The sequence below is a fragment of the Terrapene carolina genome, unplaced genomic scaffold, assembly GCF_002925995.2.
Source record: "Terrapene carolina triunguis isolate 2854851 unplaced genomic scaffold, T_m_triunguis-2.0 Scaffold247, whole genome shotgun sequence".
Taxonomy (NCBI): Eukaryota; Metazoa; Chordata; order Testudines; family Emydidae; genus Terrapene; species Terrapene triunguis.
The window spans coordinates 17836417-17852529 of NW_020664598.1; the positions used below are offsets into that span (position 1 = coordinate 17836417).

The 16113-nt window shown below is 42.3% G+C and overlaps 1 protein-coding gene across 2 annotated transcripts in view; it reads left to right on the forward strand.

The window, feature by feature from the left end:
* TMTC1 (transmembrane O-mannosyltransferase targeting cadherins 1) overlaps positions 1-16113 on the forward strand; it is a 191527-nt gene that overhangs the window by 139498 nt on the left and 35916 nt on the right. For both annotated transcript variants that reach the window (XM_024202588.2, XM_024202589.2), the window contains one exon: positions 14744-14887. In XM_024202588.2, the coding sequence (XP_024058356.2) occupies positions 14744-14887 (144 nt within the window). The remainder of the gene's footprint in view (positions 1-14743; positions 14888-16113) is intronic.

The window sequence follows — 16113 nt, forward strand, 5'->3', positions numbered from 1 at the left end:
CAGTATCTGGGGTTGTTTAAATGGTGTTTAAATTGCACTCTCTGTGTATTAAAACAAAATCTTGTTCACATGACCTTTTATTTTAAATATAATGTGTATATAGAAGAACTCTTTTCAGCACAAACTGCAGGTGGCCTGGAACACCAGCTGCGCTTTATTTTTGGAATGATTTACAATACCAGCACCGTTTGTTAGCTTGTTTTTACAATGAGTTAGAATTTACACTGCTACCCTGTTATAGACATGGTTGTGTTCACTCCTGATGCTTTGAATGTCCTTATGACACCCAGAGTAGTCACTTGTGGCGATCCCTTTCGTTTGGGGTTTGATGAAGCCATATTTGGACAGAATAAACTAATAGACTGCATTAGTAAATGTAGATAACTTGAGATAATTGCTGAGTGATGTAATGACATTTGCTGGCTGAAAAGGATGCCTGATAAAAACCTGAGCCATAGACTTAACGGATGTCACAATAAAGTGCAATGGAGTGTTAGGCACATTGCTTTAACCAAGGGAGTTTATTTTAAAATGTATTTTGTGGAAAGCGTGCAATACAGTATATTCCACCTCCACACTCTTGCTCTGCTTCGTACTGGCCAAGTATCAAGCAAGGCCATAGTTTTATTTATTCAGAACAAAAGGATATACATGGGACCATGAACAACAACACAAAAGATCCTTCTGCAGGGCCCTGTAAGAGGATATGTAGCGTTCCAAACACCTCTGCTATGGCAAGGCCCCATCTGGTACAGGAATGGCCTGTTGCCTTGTGGCAGTGCAATAAAAACTAAAATGTCACTGCTCTATTGATTTTATTTTCAGTGGAGTAAACATCTCTACATATTAGGACTTGGTGCTTAAAGACCATTCCATTCTCCCGGCGTCTTATTATAAAACAGTCTCTCTCTGTGCAATAATTTGATTTTAAATACAGGGTGCAGGCAATGGGAAATAAGAGAATCATTGAAATGTAGGGCTGAAAGGGACCCCGAGAGGTCATCTAGTCCATCCCCCTGCTGTGAGGCACGACCAAGTATACCTAGACCATCCCTGACAGTGATGGTGGATTCCACAACCTCCCTTGGAAACCTATTCCAGTATTTAACTATCCTTGTGGTTAGAAAGTTTTTTCCTAAATCTCCCTTTCTGCAGATTAAGCCAATTGCTTCTTGTCCTGTCTAATTAGATATAGAGAACAATTGAACCCCATTGTCTTTATAACGACCCTTATCATATTAGAAGACTGTTATCCGGTCCTCCTTCTGTCATCGTTTTTCAAGACTGATGTCCAGTTTTTTTACCTTTTCCTCATAGGTCAGATTTTCTAAACCTTTCATCGTTTTTCTTGCTCTCTTCTGGACTGTCTCCAATTTATCCACATCTTTCTTAAAGTGTGGTGCCCAGAACTAGAGAGAGTACTCCAGCTGAGGCCTCACCAGTGCTGAATAGAGTGGGACAATTGCCTCCCAGGGCATAGATGAGACACTCCTGTTCATGCACCCTAGAATGATATTAACCTTTTTAGCAACTGGATCACATTGTTGGCTCATTTTCAATTTCTGATCCACTATAGTCCCCACATCCTTTTCAGCAGTACTACCACTTTGCCAGTTATTCCTCATTTTGTATTTGTGCATTTGATTTTTTTTCTTCCCACATGTAGTAGTTTGCACTTGTCTTCATTGAATTTCATCTTGTTGTGTTCAGACCAATTCTCCAATTTATTAAGGTCCTTTTGAATTCTAATCCTGTCCTCCAAAATGCTTACAACCCCTCTGAGGTTGGTGGTGTTCACAGATTTTTGTAAGCATACTCTCCACTCCATTATCCAAGTCATTAATGAAAATGTTAAATAGTGCTGGACCCAAGATGGACCCCTGCGGGCCCTGCTGGGTATGTCCTCCCGTCTTGACAGCGAACCATTGATAACTACTATTTCAGTATGGTCTTTTAACCTGTTGCAAGTTATTTCATAATTACTTATAGTAATTTCGTCTGGACCATATTTCCCTAGTTTGCTTATGAGAACGTCATGTGGGACTATGTCAAAAGCCTTACTAAAATCAAGATAAATCACGTCTACAGCTTCCCTATCATACACTAGGCCCAATAAGCCTGTCAAAGAAGGAAATGAGGTTGATTTGGCATGATTTGTTTTTGACAAATCCATGTTGGTTATTACTTATCACCCTATTATCCTCTAGGTGCTTACAAATGGATTGTTTAAAAATTTGTTCCAGTATCTTTGTATGTATTGAAATTAGGCTGACTGATTTATAATCCCCAGGGTTCTCTTTGTTCCTCTTTTTAAAGATAGGATGTCTGTCCTTCTCCGGTCCTCTGAAACTGCACCTGTTATCCATGAGTTCTTGAAGATTATTGCCAATGGATAACAATTATTTTGGAGAGACTCAAGTTCATTTGTGATTTTGGGTTCACATGCGTTTCCCCTGCTCCCCACAATCATATTTTCCCCCCTCAACAATCCATGAGACTTCTGTGATTTACCTTATGAAGTTTTTTGGATCACTCCCAGTAATGTCTTTGAGTGGACACTCCCTCTTCAGGAGTCACTGGGTGGCCATGGATTCATACTATATCATCATAGAAGATGTTTGCTTCCTCCAATCTTACCAAGGCTCCTCTAGGGACAATGGAAGACTTGCTTCCTGTCCAGCTTTTGTCTTGTGAGGACATGGGGCCAGGACTTTTGAACATTGTTGGCAGTATTAAGCAGATACTTGGCTCAGTCTGCAACCCTGGCTATTTCCAGGTTAGGGTTACGGTCTCATGGAGATGTATGTATCATAGAGTAGCCCCAGGGCTGCTCCAACATATTCTAACTCATGCTAAGGGCTGAGGAGGACCCCAGTCAGCCCCAGAATATGGGAAGGTGCATAAGTGGCTTACCTTTCTCTCCTCTTCCTTCCTCTTCTGTTCCAGCACTGACTGTAGGCTGGCCAGAACAGATAGGCAGGATCACTTGACTGTCAGACCCCTTGTCTGTCAAGTTGAACTAATTCTGTCTGTGTATAGGATTCCTACCCTATTGGGTCTGTTTGGTGTAAGAGCTGGACCAGTGCCAGATAGGTTGGATGCCCACACTAACGCCACAGAGATGAAGTGGGTGCAGAATAACTGATAGAATAGGAGTGTGGATGGGACTATGCTATGTTCTAACCAAAGTTACAAAACTGTGCTACAGTCCAAGTCTTTCCAGGACTTCATCACGTGAAGTCACATGAGTTTCATAACATGACAGTCATGATTTGGTTGTGTCTACACAGGCAAGATGCAAGGAGCTAGATTTGGAAAACCATTAATCCTATTGGGATCCAGGAAGTGGGCGGGCAAAGCTTGCCCACTACTAAAGGATCCCCCCCCCCAGCCTAAGGGGGGGACCCACAGGACCTGGAAACCAAATGATTACGGGGGACAACTAATGAAATAATAGGGGCAGCAGTGCGGTCAAAGGGTCAAACAAAGGGAACCAGATGGGGAACCATTAATGCACTGTGATTAAAGAGACAGAAGATAGGTTACATACCACAGTTAGTATAATTATCATTTAAATCAGCTGACTGGAGGATAGCTAATGTAAAGCCAATTTTTAAAAAAAGGCTCCAGAGGCGATCCTGACATTACAGGCTGGTAAACCTAACTTCAGTACCAAGCAAATTGGTTGAAACTATAGTAAAGAACAGAATTGTCAGACACCTAGATAAACATTATTTGTTGGGGAAGAGTCAAAATGATTTTTGTAAAGGGAAATCATGCCTCACCAATCTACTAGAATTCTTTGAGGGGGTCAACAAGCATGCGGATAAAGGTGATCCAGTGGATATAGTGTACTTAGTTTTTAAGAAAGCCTTTGACAAGCTTTCACCAAAGGCTCTTAAGCAAAGTAAGCTGTCATGGGATAAGAGGGAAGTCCTCTCATGGATCAGTAACTGGTTAAAAGATAGGAAACAAAGGGTAGGAATAAATGGTCAGTTTTCAGAATGGAGAGAGGTAAATAGTGGCGTCCCCCACAGGTCAGTACTGGGACCAGTCCTATTCAACATATTCATAAATGATCTGAAAAAAAGGGTAAACAGTGAGGTTGCAAAAGTTGCAGATGATACAAAACTACTCAAGATAGTTAAGTCCAAAACAGACTGCAAAGAGTTACAAAGGGATCTCACAAAACTAGGTGACTGGGCAACAAAATGGTAGATGAAATTCAATGTAGATAAATGCAAAGTAATGCATATTGGAAAACATAATCCCAAATATACATGCAAAATGATGGGGTATACATTAGCTGTTACCACTCAAGAAAGAGATCTTGGAGTCGTGAATAGTTCTCTGAAAACGTCCACTCAATGTGCAGCAGCAGTCAAAAAAGCTAACAGAATGTTGAGAATCATTAGGAAAAAGATAATAAGACAGAAAATGTCATATTGCCTCTATATAAATCCATGGTACACCCACATCTTGAATACTGCATGCAGATGTGGTCTCCCCATCTCAAAAAAGGTATATTGGAATGGGAAAAGGTACAGAGAAGGGCAACAAAAATGATTAGAGGAATGGAATGGCTTCCATATGAGGAGAGATTAATAAGACTGGGACTTTTCAGCTTGGAAAAAAATGACTAAGGGAAGATATGATAGATGTCTATAAAATCATGACTGGTGTGGAGAAAGTAAATAAGGAAATGTTATTTACTCTTTCTCATAACACAAGAACTAGGGGTCACCCAATGAAATTAATAGGCAGCAGGTTTAAAACAAACAAAAGGAAGTATTTTTTCACACAACACACAGTCAACCTGTGGAACTCTTTGCCAGAGGATGTTGTGAAGGCCAAGACTATAACAGGGTTAAGAAAAGAACTAGACACATTCATGAAGGACAGGTCCATCAATGGCTATTAGCCAGGATGGGCCGGGATGGTGTCCCTAGCCTCTGTTTGCCAGAAGCTGGGAATGGGCAACAGGGAATGGATCATTTGATGATTACCTGTTCTGTTCATTCCCTCTGGGGCACCTGGCATTGGCCACTGTCAGAAGACAGGATACTGGGCTAGATAGACCATTGTTCTGACCCAGTATGGCCGTTCTTATGTTCTTACATTTTGTTATATAGTCCCCAATAATTTGGCTGTGTAGCTGAGCCTATAATGTCCTGCACTTCATTGTATTTGTATAGTTTTCTTGGATTACATAGTGATACCTAAACTGTTCTCTCTTTGTATTAGGCATATCATGGCTGCACAGCCTTTTGTTAGAGCTCAATTATTTAGAAGTTTTGAATGGATTCTTCAGGAGCTGGAAATGATCAAAAATGCATTTTCATTCATTTAGTGGATAACTTTGTTTAAAAAGGGGGCTAGAAAAAAGTTAGACGTGCTCCTAGGATTTTCAGTGGGAAAGTGTAATGTGTATGCATTCTTGTCGTTTATGTACAAATGAGAGGACCTGAAGAACTGTTCTTATTACAGCACATACCTAATAGCTCAGCATCACTGGGAACTTAGAGTTTAGCAAATTAGTTTTTATTTTTAGCCTCAGTACTGTTTGACGTAAAATCCTTCTTTTTTATCTCCTCTGTACTCAGTCTGCAAGTTCTTTTTCCCCAGATGGTTCTTAGAATGTCATGAAAATTCATAAAGTGAAATGGGGTTTAGTGTAGTACAAACTTGTTTGTGTAATTTAATGCTCTCGGATATGCTTGTCATGGATGCCAAGCTTGAAGAATCATGCTGCTTCTGCCTACTTTAGGTTACATCTATTTTGCTTCTCTCTTCTTCTCTTTTCTTTCTTTTGGGAAAAACATTCCCCTGGATATTGGGGTGCAGTATGGCTGTTCTGTGCTGGCTGCTGGCAGGCTCTGCCAATAAATGTGGTATAGCCAGACATGAAAGGATCATTCCAGGAAAAGAAGAATTTTCTGGTGGCATAGAGCCAGTGTAGATATTCCTACACCACCCCCACTTCCTGCTGCAGGCATAGCAGAGGATGGTTGGGGGGCGGAGGGAGGCAGCATGATCCCTGGCTATAGGGTGACCAGACAGCAAATGTGAAAAATCGGGACGGGTTGGGGGGTAATAGGAGTCTATATAAGAAAAAAACCCAACAATCGGGACTGTCCCTATAAAATCGGGACATCTGGTCACCCTATCCGGCTACCATGTTGGCACTTTATTAAATTTAACACAACAGCACATAGAAGTCCCAACTGCTATCAGAATCCCATTGTATTGGACACTGTACAATACACAGACAATCCCTGCCCTGAAGAGCTTGAACTCTACATAGAGAGACAAAAGGTGGGAGAAAGATGAAGAACCAAGACAGAGAGTAATGACTTATCCAAGGTCACACAGGAAACCTGTGGCAGTTGAACAGAGATCTGCACTAGCTGAGTTCAGTTCCTTACCTACAGAGCCTTTTTCCCTTGCAACTACCAGCGGCTGGTGTAACTTACACCTGAGAATGGACCAGTGCGTGGCTTAGGATCAGGCGAGCAGACAGGCCACCTTTGCACACACAGTTGCTGCAGCCAAGGATCTGACAGATTTAATACATCCACTGAAAAGAACTATGGCTGGAATTTCCAAAGGAGCCTAAGTGTGTTAAACACCCAGCTAACAATCATCAGTGGGGTTTGCGTGCCTAATTCCCTTAGACTCCTTTGAGAATACTGGTCTGCAGTGATTTTTTTTTTAAAGCTGGAAGGAACTAGATTTGGAAAACCATTAATGCACTGGGGTTAAAGAGACAGAAGATACCTCTGAATATTTCAATATATGCCTTTGTCCTTTACAAAAATATTAAAATGTTCCTAGAAGACAAATTTGGAAAAGACCCTGATCCTGTGAATTGCAAACCTCTGTGCCCATGTGACAGTCTGTTGGGTTGAGACCATACTGGTGTTAGGTCATACTTAAGGCTACGATTTAGTCATTGAGGTTGTGGAAGCCATGGAATCCGTGCCTTCCAGTGACCTCCGTGATTTCAGCCTGCGGAGGTTGGGAGCTGCAGGGTCCCCCCACCGCCAGCGGGGGCCAGGAGCTGTCAGGTATCCCCGCCGCTTCTGGTGGACCCACAGCTCCCGGCCCCCATAGTCAGAGGGGGTACCGCACAGCTCCCAGGCACCGTGGGGGAACCCAGCAGTTCCTGGCCCCTGCAGCTGGTGAGGGACCTCTGGAGCTGCAGGCAGCAGGGGCCCCCTCAGCTCCCAGCCGTGGGCGGCGGGAGACCCTGGAGCTCCAACACCCAACCCATGGTGGGGGCTCCCGGAGCTCCTAGTCACCCCGCAACTGCCCCACTGCAGGCTGTGTGGGGACCTGCAGATCCCCATTTTGTCACAGATATTTTTAGTAAAAGTCATGGACAGGTCACGGATTCCATTAATTTTTCTTTATTGCCCATGACATGTCTGACATTGCCTAAAAATATTCGTGACAAAATCTTAGCCTTAGTCATATAGCATCTCCTTGCCAGAAGAGGATTGTTCCATGTAGTACCCTTGCTCCTCAGATTTTATCCAGTATAGTTTTAAATCAATCTGTCACACAGTTTTAATAAGAAATTACTTAGGTGCATGGAAGTGAATGTGATGTAATAGAATTCGTTTGAAATAATATGCTGGTGTGTATATAAATGTGTAATGTAAAAATTTGGCATGATTGATATATTAATGTAACATTTTTACTTTTGTTGGCACAATGATGTCAATAAAATATTCAGGTGAGTATAGGGAGAGGGTGGGAATCATGTTTAAAAAGACTTGCCATCCTCCCAGCAAATGTTTTTGCTTATTTAACGAGGGCCTGATTCTACTACACTAAAGCACATTGAAGTCAGTGGTACTCCTTCCATTCTTACTTGTGCTGAGTGTTGACTTCAAGGAGGTTATGTGTGGATTGGAAGAATCCAGTCCAGTGAACTGGGAGAGAAGATACAAAGGGACATCCTGCAAATCTAAGACGTGACCTGCCACCGGCTGTCCCTTAAACTCTACCTCAGTTTCCCTATCCGTAAAATAAGGGTAATAATACTTAGATACCTTGCAAGAGTGTTGTGGTGATCCATTAATCATGGCTGTTTTGAAGATGAAAAGTTCAAGTTTTTGCTAAGTTCCTTAGTCAAAAGGAGCATATAAAACAGGGCAACCCAGAATTAGCCAATGAAATTAGTTGCTGATTTCTCCCACTGCCTATCATGATAAATGGCTGAATCTGAAATCCACTGAAATATTTTTTGTGACAACACAAATAGGCTTCACACAATCACTAGTGCTCTAGAGCAGTGGTGGGCAACCTGCGGCCCATCAGTGTAATCCACTAGCGGGCCATGAGACAGTGTTTACATTGACCATCCGCAGGCATGGCCGCTCGCAGTGGCGTTCCCGGCCAATGGGAGCTGCGGGAAGTGGTGGCCAGCATGTCCCTGTGACCCACGCTGCTTCCCGCAATGTAAACATTGTCTCACAGCCCACCAGCGGATTACCCTGATAGGCCGCAGGTTGCCCACCACTGCTCTAGAGTCACCTGTAGGCTCATCAGGTCCATGTTGGCCAACAATTTAAAATGTTTTCAAGAAATATTTTTTGTAAATAAGTTGGTAAATGGAAAAGCACTAGGACTCCAGGTGCCCCGGAGGGTTTTCTGTGAACTCGATTGAATTTTAGCTGGGGGGGGGGGGCAGTTAGATATTGAAAGGAAAGGGTGGAACCCAGGGTCTCCACAGGGCTATCAGCAGGTGCTTCTGAAGAAAGCTGAGATGGCCAGCAGAGAGGTGTGGCTAGAGTTGCAGCTGAAAGACACTTAACTAGGTAGTTGGGACCACTGATCACCTGGAAGAGGCACTGCAGTCCCCTATTGCAACAGCATTGCAGGGCCAGGGCATTGTTTGGGACTGAAATTATCTTAGACTCTGATCTCCTATGACAGGTCTCTTTGTCATACTTGAGGCCACTGGCAGCTGTGAGATCACTGAGACCCTTGTGCTTCTGCCTTACCATTCCTTAACTGCCCTTAACTCATTGTCTGTTTCCTTGGGCAGTTGTGAATAGTCACATTCCCTTTTGTTTTCTGCCCTTTCAGGCTTATGGCCATGGAAAAATATAAAGAACTCAGTAGAAGCGGGTAGGGAGTTGTCAAGCTAATGCCCTTTCCCCCTTTAATACCTTTGGTGCCAGATCAAGAGCCCTTTAAATGCAGTACTATGAACAGGACTTGTCATTTGTTTAACTGGTTTCCCAATATTCGAATTAAAAGTTAAATTAAAATTCTTGGTGGATTATAGATTGTATCCATGATAACAAACTCCATTTTCCCCCTTCCCTTTCAGAACTGCCTTTTACCACAGAAGTAAGTGAGTCACTGAACAGTTTTTAATAATATGCTAGGTAATAACTACATTAAATCAAAATTAAATGGTCATTGGTATTTAAAGATTGAAAATCTGTTTGCGTTTTATGCTCTGTGTCTTCTGGGTGAAAGTAGAAATCTCTTGTCTGTGCCAGGCAATGAGGCTTTTGTTCGACTGTATTAGAGGGAATATTGCTAGCCTAAAAGAACTGGAGGATAATTACTAACAGGAGTTTTATGTAGTGTATACCTGTAATAGTTAAAGGCACGGCTGCTTAAATTTATTCTGACAATTGCAGCAGCAGCACTGGAGGAGCTATCTGAATTATTCATTTTGCCACAAGAAAACATCCCACTTGTTTTTTCTTCAGAAATCAAAGCCCAACCTTATTTAAAGTATACTTTTATGGGGAAGGTTTTAAGTGAATTGTGCTGTTTCAGAACTTCTGCTGTAATTGCCAACGAAAGCAGATTCTTAAAGAAAATACTTAGGGTTTCTAAAAGAAGGGGAAAATTGATTTTTCACTTGAGCTGCTTGTTGTAGGGAGAAGTTTAATGAAATCAGCTTTCTTTCATAAATAATGCAGCACTTGCATTTGATTATGTGAAGCCTAGAGGAATTTCTGCCTAATCAGATACATCGCAAGAGGGATATTGCCTGCAGACTGTTGCCATTACCGATGACGTGTGGGTGGAGGGGTCCATCCAGATGGAACGCTCCGTTTCATAAAAGAAGCTATAGGACAGTGTGTAAATTTGAACCGTTGACTCTCTGCATCTCAAACTGCGATAGCTATTTATAAAACAAAGTCTGTGTTCTGTGTGTTATTACTACTACTGGAGCACTGAGAGACCCCAACTGAGAGTAGGCACCGTACAACCATTGTAGGCCTTGTATAAACACCTGGGACGAGAAAGCCGCTGCCATGAAGAACTTACATTCTAAACAAGACAGACAGACAAAGGGTGACATTGGGCTACATTTTGAAAATCTTATTTTTTAAGAAATGCAAAATGTGCAGGTGTCTGTTTAATTTAAAAAAACAACAACACCCCAGCCTAGAACCCTTTTGTACATGCAAATGATTTGCAAACTTTGTGGGAATGTTTTTAAAGGCCTTTAATCGATTAAGCCATAAGGTGTAACCTGAGTGCAGGCTTATTGTGTTCTGTCAGTCTAGCTCAGGGCTATGTTCTAACCTCTCTTTTACTCCCCTAACATTGATACTGACAACATTGGAGTTCATGCACAGAAGTCAGATGGAGTGAGACCACGGTCCCCTTAGGGCCTGATTGTGTCCCTCCCTGCCCCCTTATTGCATTGAGTAGCACCTTACTCCTTGACTTCAATGGCACTACTTGCAGAGTAAGGTATTCAACATAACTAAGAGTGGCAGGATCAGACCCTTTCTCATGAACCCATTGAATACCATGTCATCTCATTACACGTTGGTTTTTCTCTGCTGCTGTCTCTTCTCCTAATGCTTGTTTGCATGTGGTGTGTGTGACAGTTCTTGTTTTCTATTGCTGGTAACATTACAAATGGCTTCGACAAAAGTGCTTTAAATTTAGGACCAAATCCTCAGCTGGTATAAATTGGTAAAGCTCCATTGACTTTAATGGGACTAAATCAATTCACACTGGCTCAGGAGCTGGTCCTCAGGGTATATTATTTTTTGTAAAGGGTCATATGACCATAAGTAAATCTAAAGCACATGAAGTACAGCATAGAACAGCTGGAAGAAGTGTGTGCATACTGTAATTTACTTCATTTGATGGCAGAGGCTTTAACGCAGAGTTCAAGTCCTTTATTTATGGAGCCGCTGGTAGGAGTTAAAGAGTTTAAGGATGAAACCAGCTCTGTATTTTTAACTTGGGTTTTCATTCCCTTCTAAATTTCCCCAGAAAATTCCCTTGGGGCTAAAATTTCATGTGAACACTCCTAGGCCAGAGGAGAATTTATTTCTGAAAGTTTGAGGGAAAAACACTAGTTAAAGGGCTGTAAAATGTTAATATATTTCTGACTTTTCCAATAATTGTCTTAAGTGCTTTTGCCCACTCATAACTCAAACACAACTTGGTGTCAGGCGTTAAAACTGCCTCATGCTTCGTGAGTACTGACTATAAAGTAATGCACAGGTTTGTTTTGAAGCAGAAATAGAAAAAAAAATGACCCAGAAAGTCCCTGAACTTTTTTCCAATGAAATCAATGGCAAAATTCCCATGGACCCGTATGGAAACAAAACTGAGCTCTAAAATGTCTGTCTGTTTGGTGGCTACCTTGAACCTTATCCCAGAGCCCCCTGTATGGAGTGGCAGCATAGCTGTGCCATCCCTGAAGCAGCCCAAGAAAATTGCTGTGACTTGATTCATCCCTACTGCCCCATAGTTCCTGGTGCGAGGAATTTCCTACAGCATCTATCATCTTGTGTCCGTTCAGTTCTGCTGGCCAGTACATTTGGGGGATGGACTCAGGGCTTCACTTGTTTTCCCCTTCCCCCCCATCCCTGCCCACCTGCTCATGGGGTGGATGTAGCAGCTCGGTAGAGCCTGCCCTTCCTCCCACACCCAGAGGGGGACTCCAGGCTGGTTGTGTGGGGAGATGATGGGCTTCCATGCCCCAGTGCAGCTGTGTTAGGGCCAGCCACAATTAGGTCCTTCATTTGTAACTCATTGTTTATACACCTCTACCTCGATATAACGCTGTCCTCGGGAGCCAAAAAATCTTACCACATTATAGGTGAAACCGCATTATATTAAACTTGCTTTGATCTGCCAGAGTGCGCAGACCCCCCCCCCCCCCCGGAGCACTGCTTTACCGCGTTATATCCGAATTCGTGTTATATCGGGTCGCATTATATCGAGGTAGCGGTGTATGTTAGAAGAAGCATTAGGGAAAAAGCCAACTGAATGAGAGGTAAATAAATGTACTGTTGGTGAATGGTGGTGCCGATGGACTATTTAGCTGTGCAAGATATAAGGGCTTATACATCCACGAACTGTCAAGTAAACTTTCGCAACTGAGTAGTTGCAGCAACCAAAGTCTCTCATGGATGAACACAAGATGCTGATCCGAACATGAGGAATGGTGACAGAATATTTAGCCATCAGTTATAGTATGACGGCAGTTAAATGACAGACTACGTTTTAAAAATGCATATGGTTGCGTCCAGGAAATACTTAGAGATCAATTACACAGCTATTAGTACCTGTACATTAGGGATTGTGGTGAAGGAATAAAATGATTTTGAGACATTTGATCATGCTTATTCGTAGAAAGTTACCTGTGTTTTCCACCAGAACCGCATCCCTAGTTGTTTGAGTTCCCTCATACCTTTCCAGATCCTCCCACAAACAGGCCCCTTGCCAGAACTGTTCATATGCCATAGACTCAGAAAGAGACTGGTGTAAAACTAGAATATAAAATCAGTAACAAAATACAAAAATGTTCCTGGTACTTAAGAAAAGAAAATCCCTGGGCTGTCATTCATAACATCATGAGAAAAGATGGGGTGAAAAATAGGGAAATTCCCAGATAAAGTCTTAAACTTTAAGTTAACGTTCTGTTTATGTCAGGCACTTATATGACCCTCATTACTATGGTATCTGAGCACCTACATCTTTAATGTATTTATCTTCATAGCACTCCTGTGAAGTTAGAGAGTAGTATTACCCCTATTTTACAGATAGGGAACTGAGTCACAAAGAGACTAACCACTGTGCCCAAGGTCATGTTGGAAGTCTGTGGTGGAACTTAGAATTCGAGCTGGGTCCCAGGCCAGCATCCTCACCCTTGGACCATCCTTCCTCCTTAGGGTTCATAACAGGGTTACCATATGTCCGAGTTTTCCCTGATATTATCTCTGATCTCCATCCAGGAGAATTTTTGAAACATGAACAAATGTCTGTGATTTTGAGCTGGGTGGCTGGAGTGCGGTGTCTGCTGGCAAGCCACCCAGCTCTGAAGGCAGCACCACTGCCAGCAGCAGCGCAGAAGTAAGGGTGGCATGGTATGGTATTGCTGTACCTTCTCCTTTCCCGCTCACCCTCCCTCCAGCAGCGTCCTCTATTTGGGAACTTGAAATATGAAAACCCTGGTTCATAAGTGATACCCCACTAGCAAAATCAGTTGTGAAAGAACTAGAGAGGGCAGGGCTGGAGAAGCAGCTGTGCATTGTTTAAACTAAACTTCAGTTTATCTGGATTAAAGCTCCCAAATCAGATTCTTATGAATTCAGGCAAAAAGGTGAGAAGAGGTAGGCAGAAAAAATAGCCAGAGATGAGAGGAAAAAACTATCTGGAAGAACTATGCCCAGCACAATAGGGCCCTGAAGTTGATTGGGGCTTCTGGGTGTTTGTTTATTTCATAATAATAATAATTAATAATAAACTTACACCTTCATCATCTTCTCTCTCTAGGAACCTGCATTTCAGATCTCACTTTTGACCACTTCATTTCTCACTTTTTAGGGAAACAAACAAACCAAAATACTGACTTAGGAGCCCAATTTCAATTGAGAGTTGAGATTGGTGTTGGACCACAAACTGCTGTGAATTCAGTGGAATTACACCACAGATGAATTTGACATGTTGTGCAATATTATTGCAACACAGAAAGGCTGAGTTAAGGCTCTATTTTGAACCGCTAATTTTTTACCATTCAGTTTATATATTAACTAGACGTTAAGGAGAATTCATACTCACAGGCAACTGTAAAAGCGTATTTCCAAAGTTTGATCATTTTGTTTTGTCTGGATAATGTTCTTCTACAGCTGATTTTGTAAGTGGGAAATGACTCCAATGACGTGTTTTGTTTTGAAATTGAGATTGTCCTGGAGTTTTGTTTCAACTTTTATTGGTGAAAATGGAAAAATGTTAGAAAGGGGTTTTTTGGTTTTTGTTGGAAACAAATGGGGAAAAAAATCAGAAATGAATGTTTCCCATGGAAATTTCCATTTTGATGGGAAAAAATGTGTCAAAAAAAATTATAATGAAAAATTTTGACCAGCTGTAACCACTCTTGTCTTCTGCTAGGAGGACAAGCTATGTAATAAACATCCTCCTTCACCCCAACTGCCAGGAGATCTATAAGAATAGGTCTGATTTGCATTTTTCTCTGGAGACTGAGCACATTTCCCCCCATCCCTTCTTTAGAACGGCTATCTTGCACATGATGTTTTTGCTCCAAGACTCCCAACTCTTTCTCAGCTGCTGCAGGGGAGGAGAAATACATCAGCATGGTTCAGAGGTTTATTTTCACTTACAGAAAGAAGAATAACTGCAATAGCCTCATCTGGTGTTGGGAAGAGAGAGTATTAAAGCTGATAGCTTTGTTTGTCAGTATCTGAATGACTGTGATTTGAAATGTCCCCTTTCCCAGATTGTATCCTCGTCATGCGAGTGCTCTGAACAACCTCGGCACGCTGACCAAAGACTTGGTGGAAGCAAAGGAATACTATAGAAGAGCTCTTCAGTTAAACCCACAGCATAACCGAGCTCTCTTCAATCTTGGAAATCTGCTCAAGTAAGTTTAACATTGAGGTCAAATGGCTTCAATAAAATTAAAATACTTCCCCCCTCCTCTCCCTACTGCCCTGTTGCAGCAGCAGATTGTCTACCCGATGGTAATGAAGAGTGATGTTAAGTTCTCACCGGCAGGCAGGACCCCTTTGGGTTTTAGGGCAGGGGTGGTGGCTGTTTTTTGGTTCTGATGTGCTGTTTGTTACTTTTTTTGCTAGCTGTGAGTTTACTTTTTGGGAAGACACGCCACTTTGGCTCAGACAGTCTTGCAAAGAAGCTAGCCAAAGAAAGAAAGTTAGCGATATTAGGCCAGATCCTCAGCTCCGTTAAGACGCCTTTACACCAGCCTGCTGGCCTAGAGGTGCTCGAAACCCAGTGTCTCCATCCATCGGCAGGATCCTCTGGTGACAGAGTGACAGTCGTGATCTGTATGTCACTCAGTCCCCCCACTCCCATCCTTGTGGTCAGCAAGTTGTGGGGGACATGACTGGTGGGAGGAGGCATGGTTGGGACATCCTTGGCCGCTGGGGCAGCTCAGTAGGGCTATGAGCTGCTTGTACAACTTAATACAGCCCTTAGGCTGTTCTAAATTGCACCAGGGAACTGGGGATCCAGAATCAAGGGAGCAAAGTTGGCTTAAGGCCATTTTTTGCCCCATTTGTTGCACCAAATGCTCCTCAGCCACAGCTCAGAGTCTGGCCCCTTGTTATGTTTTACATAACCCAAAAAGAGAGTGAGAACTGTGTTTTTCTCCGACACATTAGAACTCAGGCTAGGAACAAAGAGGCCAACACTAGAAACTTTTGCTAATATAGTAATGTCAGTTAATAGTGTGACTCTTTTTTAACAGCATTTCTATACCAGCAAAAGCTCTGGTGTGGCTGTTGTTTATACTAGCAGAAAAGTGCTTTTGTCAGTATAGCTTGTGTCACTTGGGGAACCAGTATAAACTATAGTGGCAAAAGCAGTATTTTTTTTCTCCGTGTAAGTTGCCTCTACAGTCTGAGGGTTTGCCAGTATAGCTATACCAGCAAACCTTTTCTAGTGTAGACCTGGCCTTAGTATTGGGTTGGTTACAAAACAACATCATCTTACCAAAACGTATTTTAGCTGTACTGTTCTAAATGTTTCTTTGAATAAGGCTCTGTATCAAAGGTAACAAAAGGCTACAGTACTTAAATTCTGCCTTGTACCGGCTGCATGTTATTGGTAATGGAGAATTCACTATGA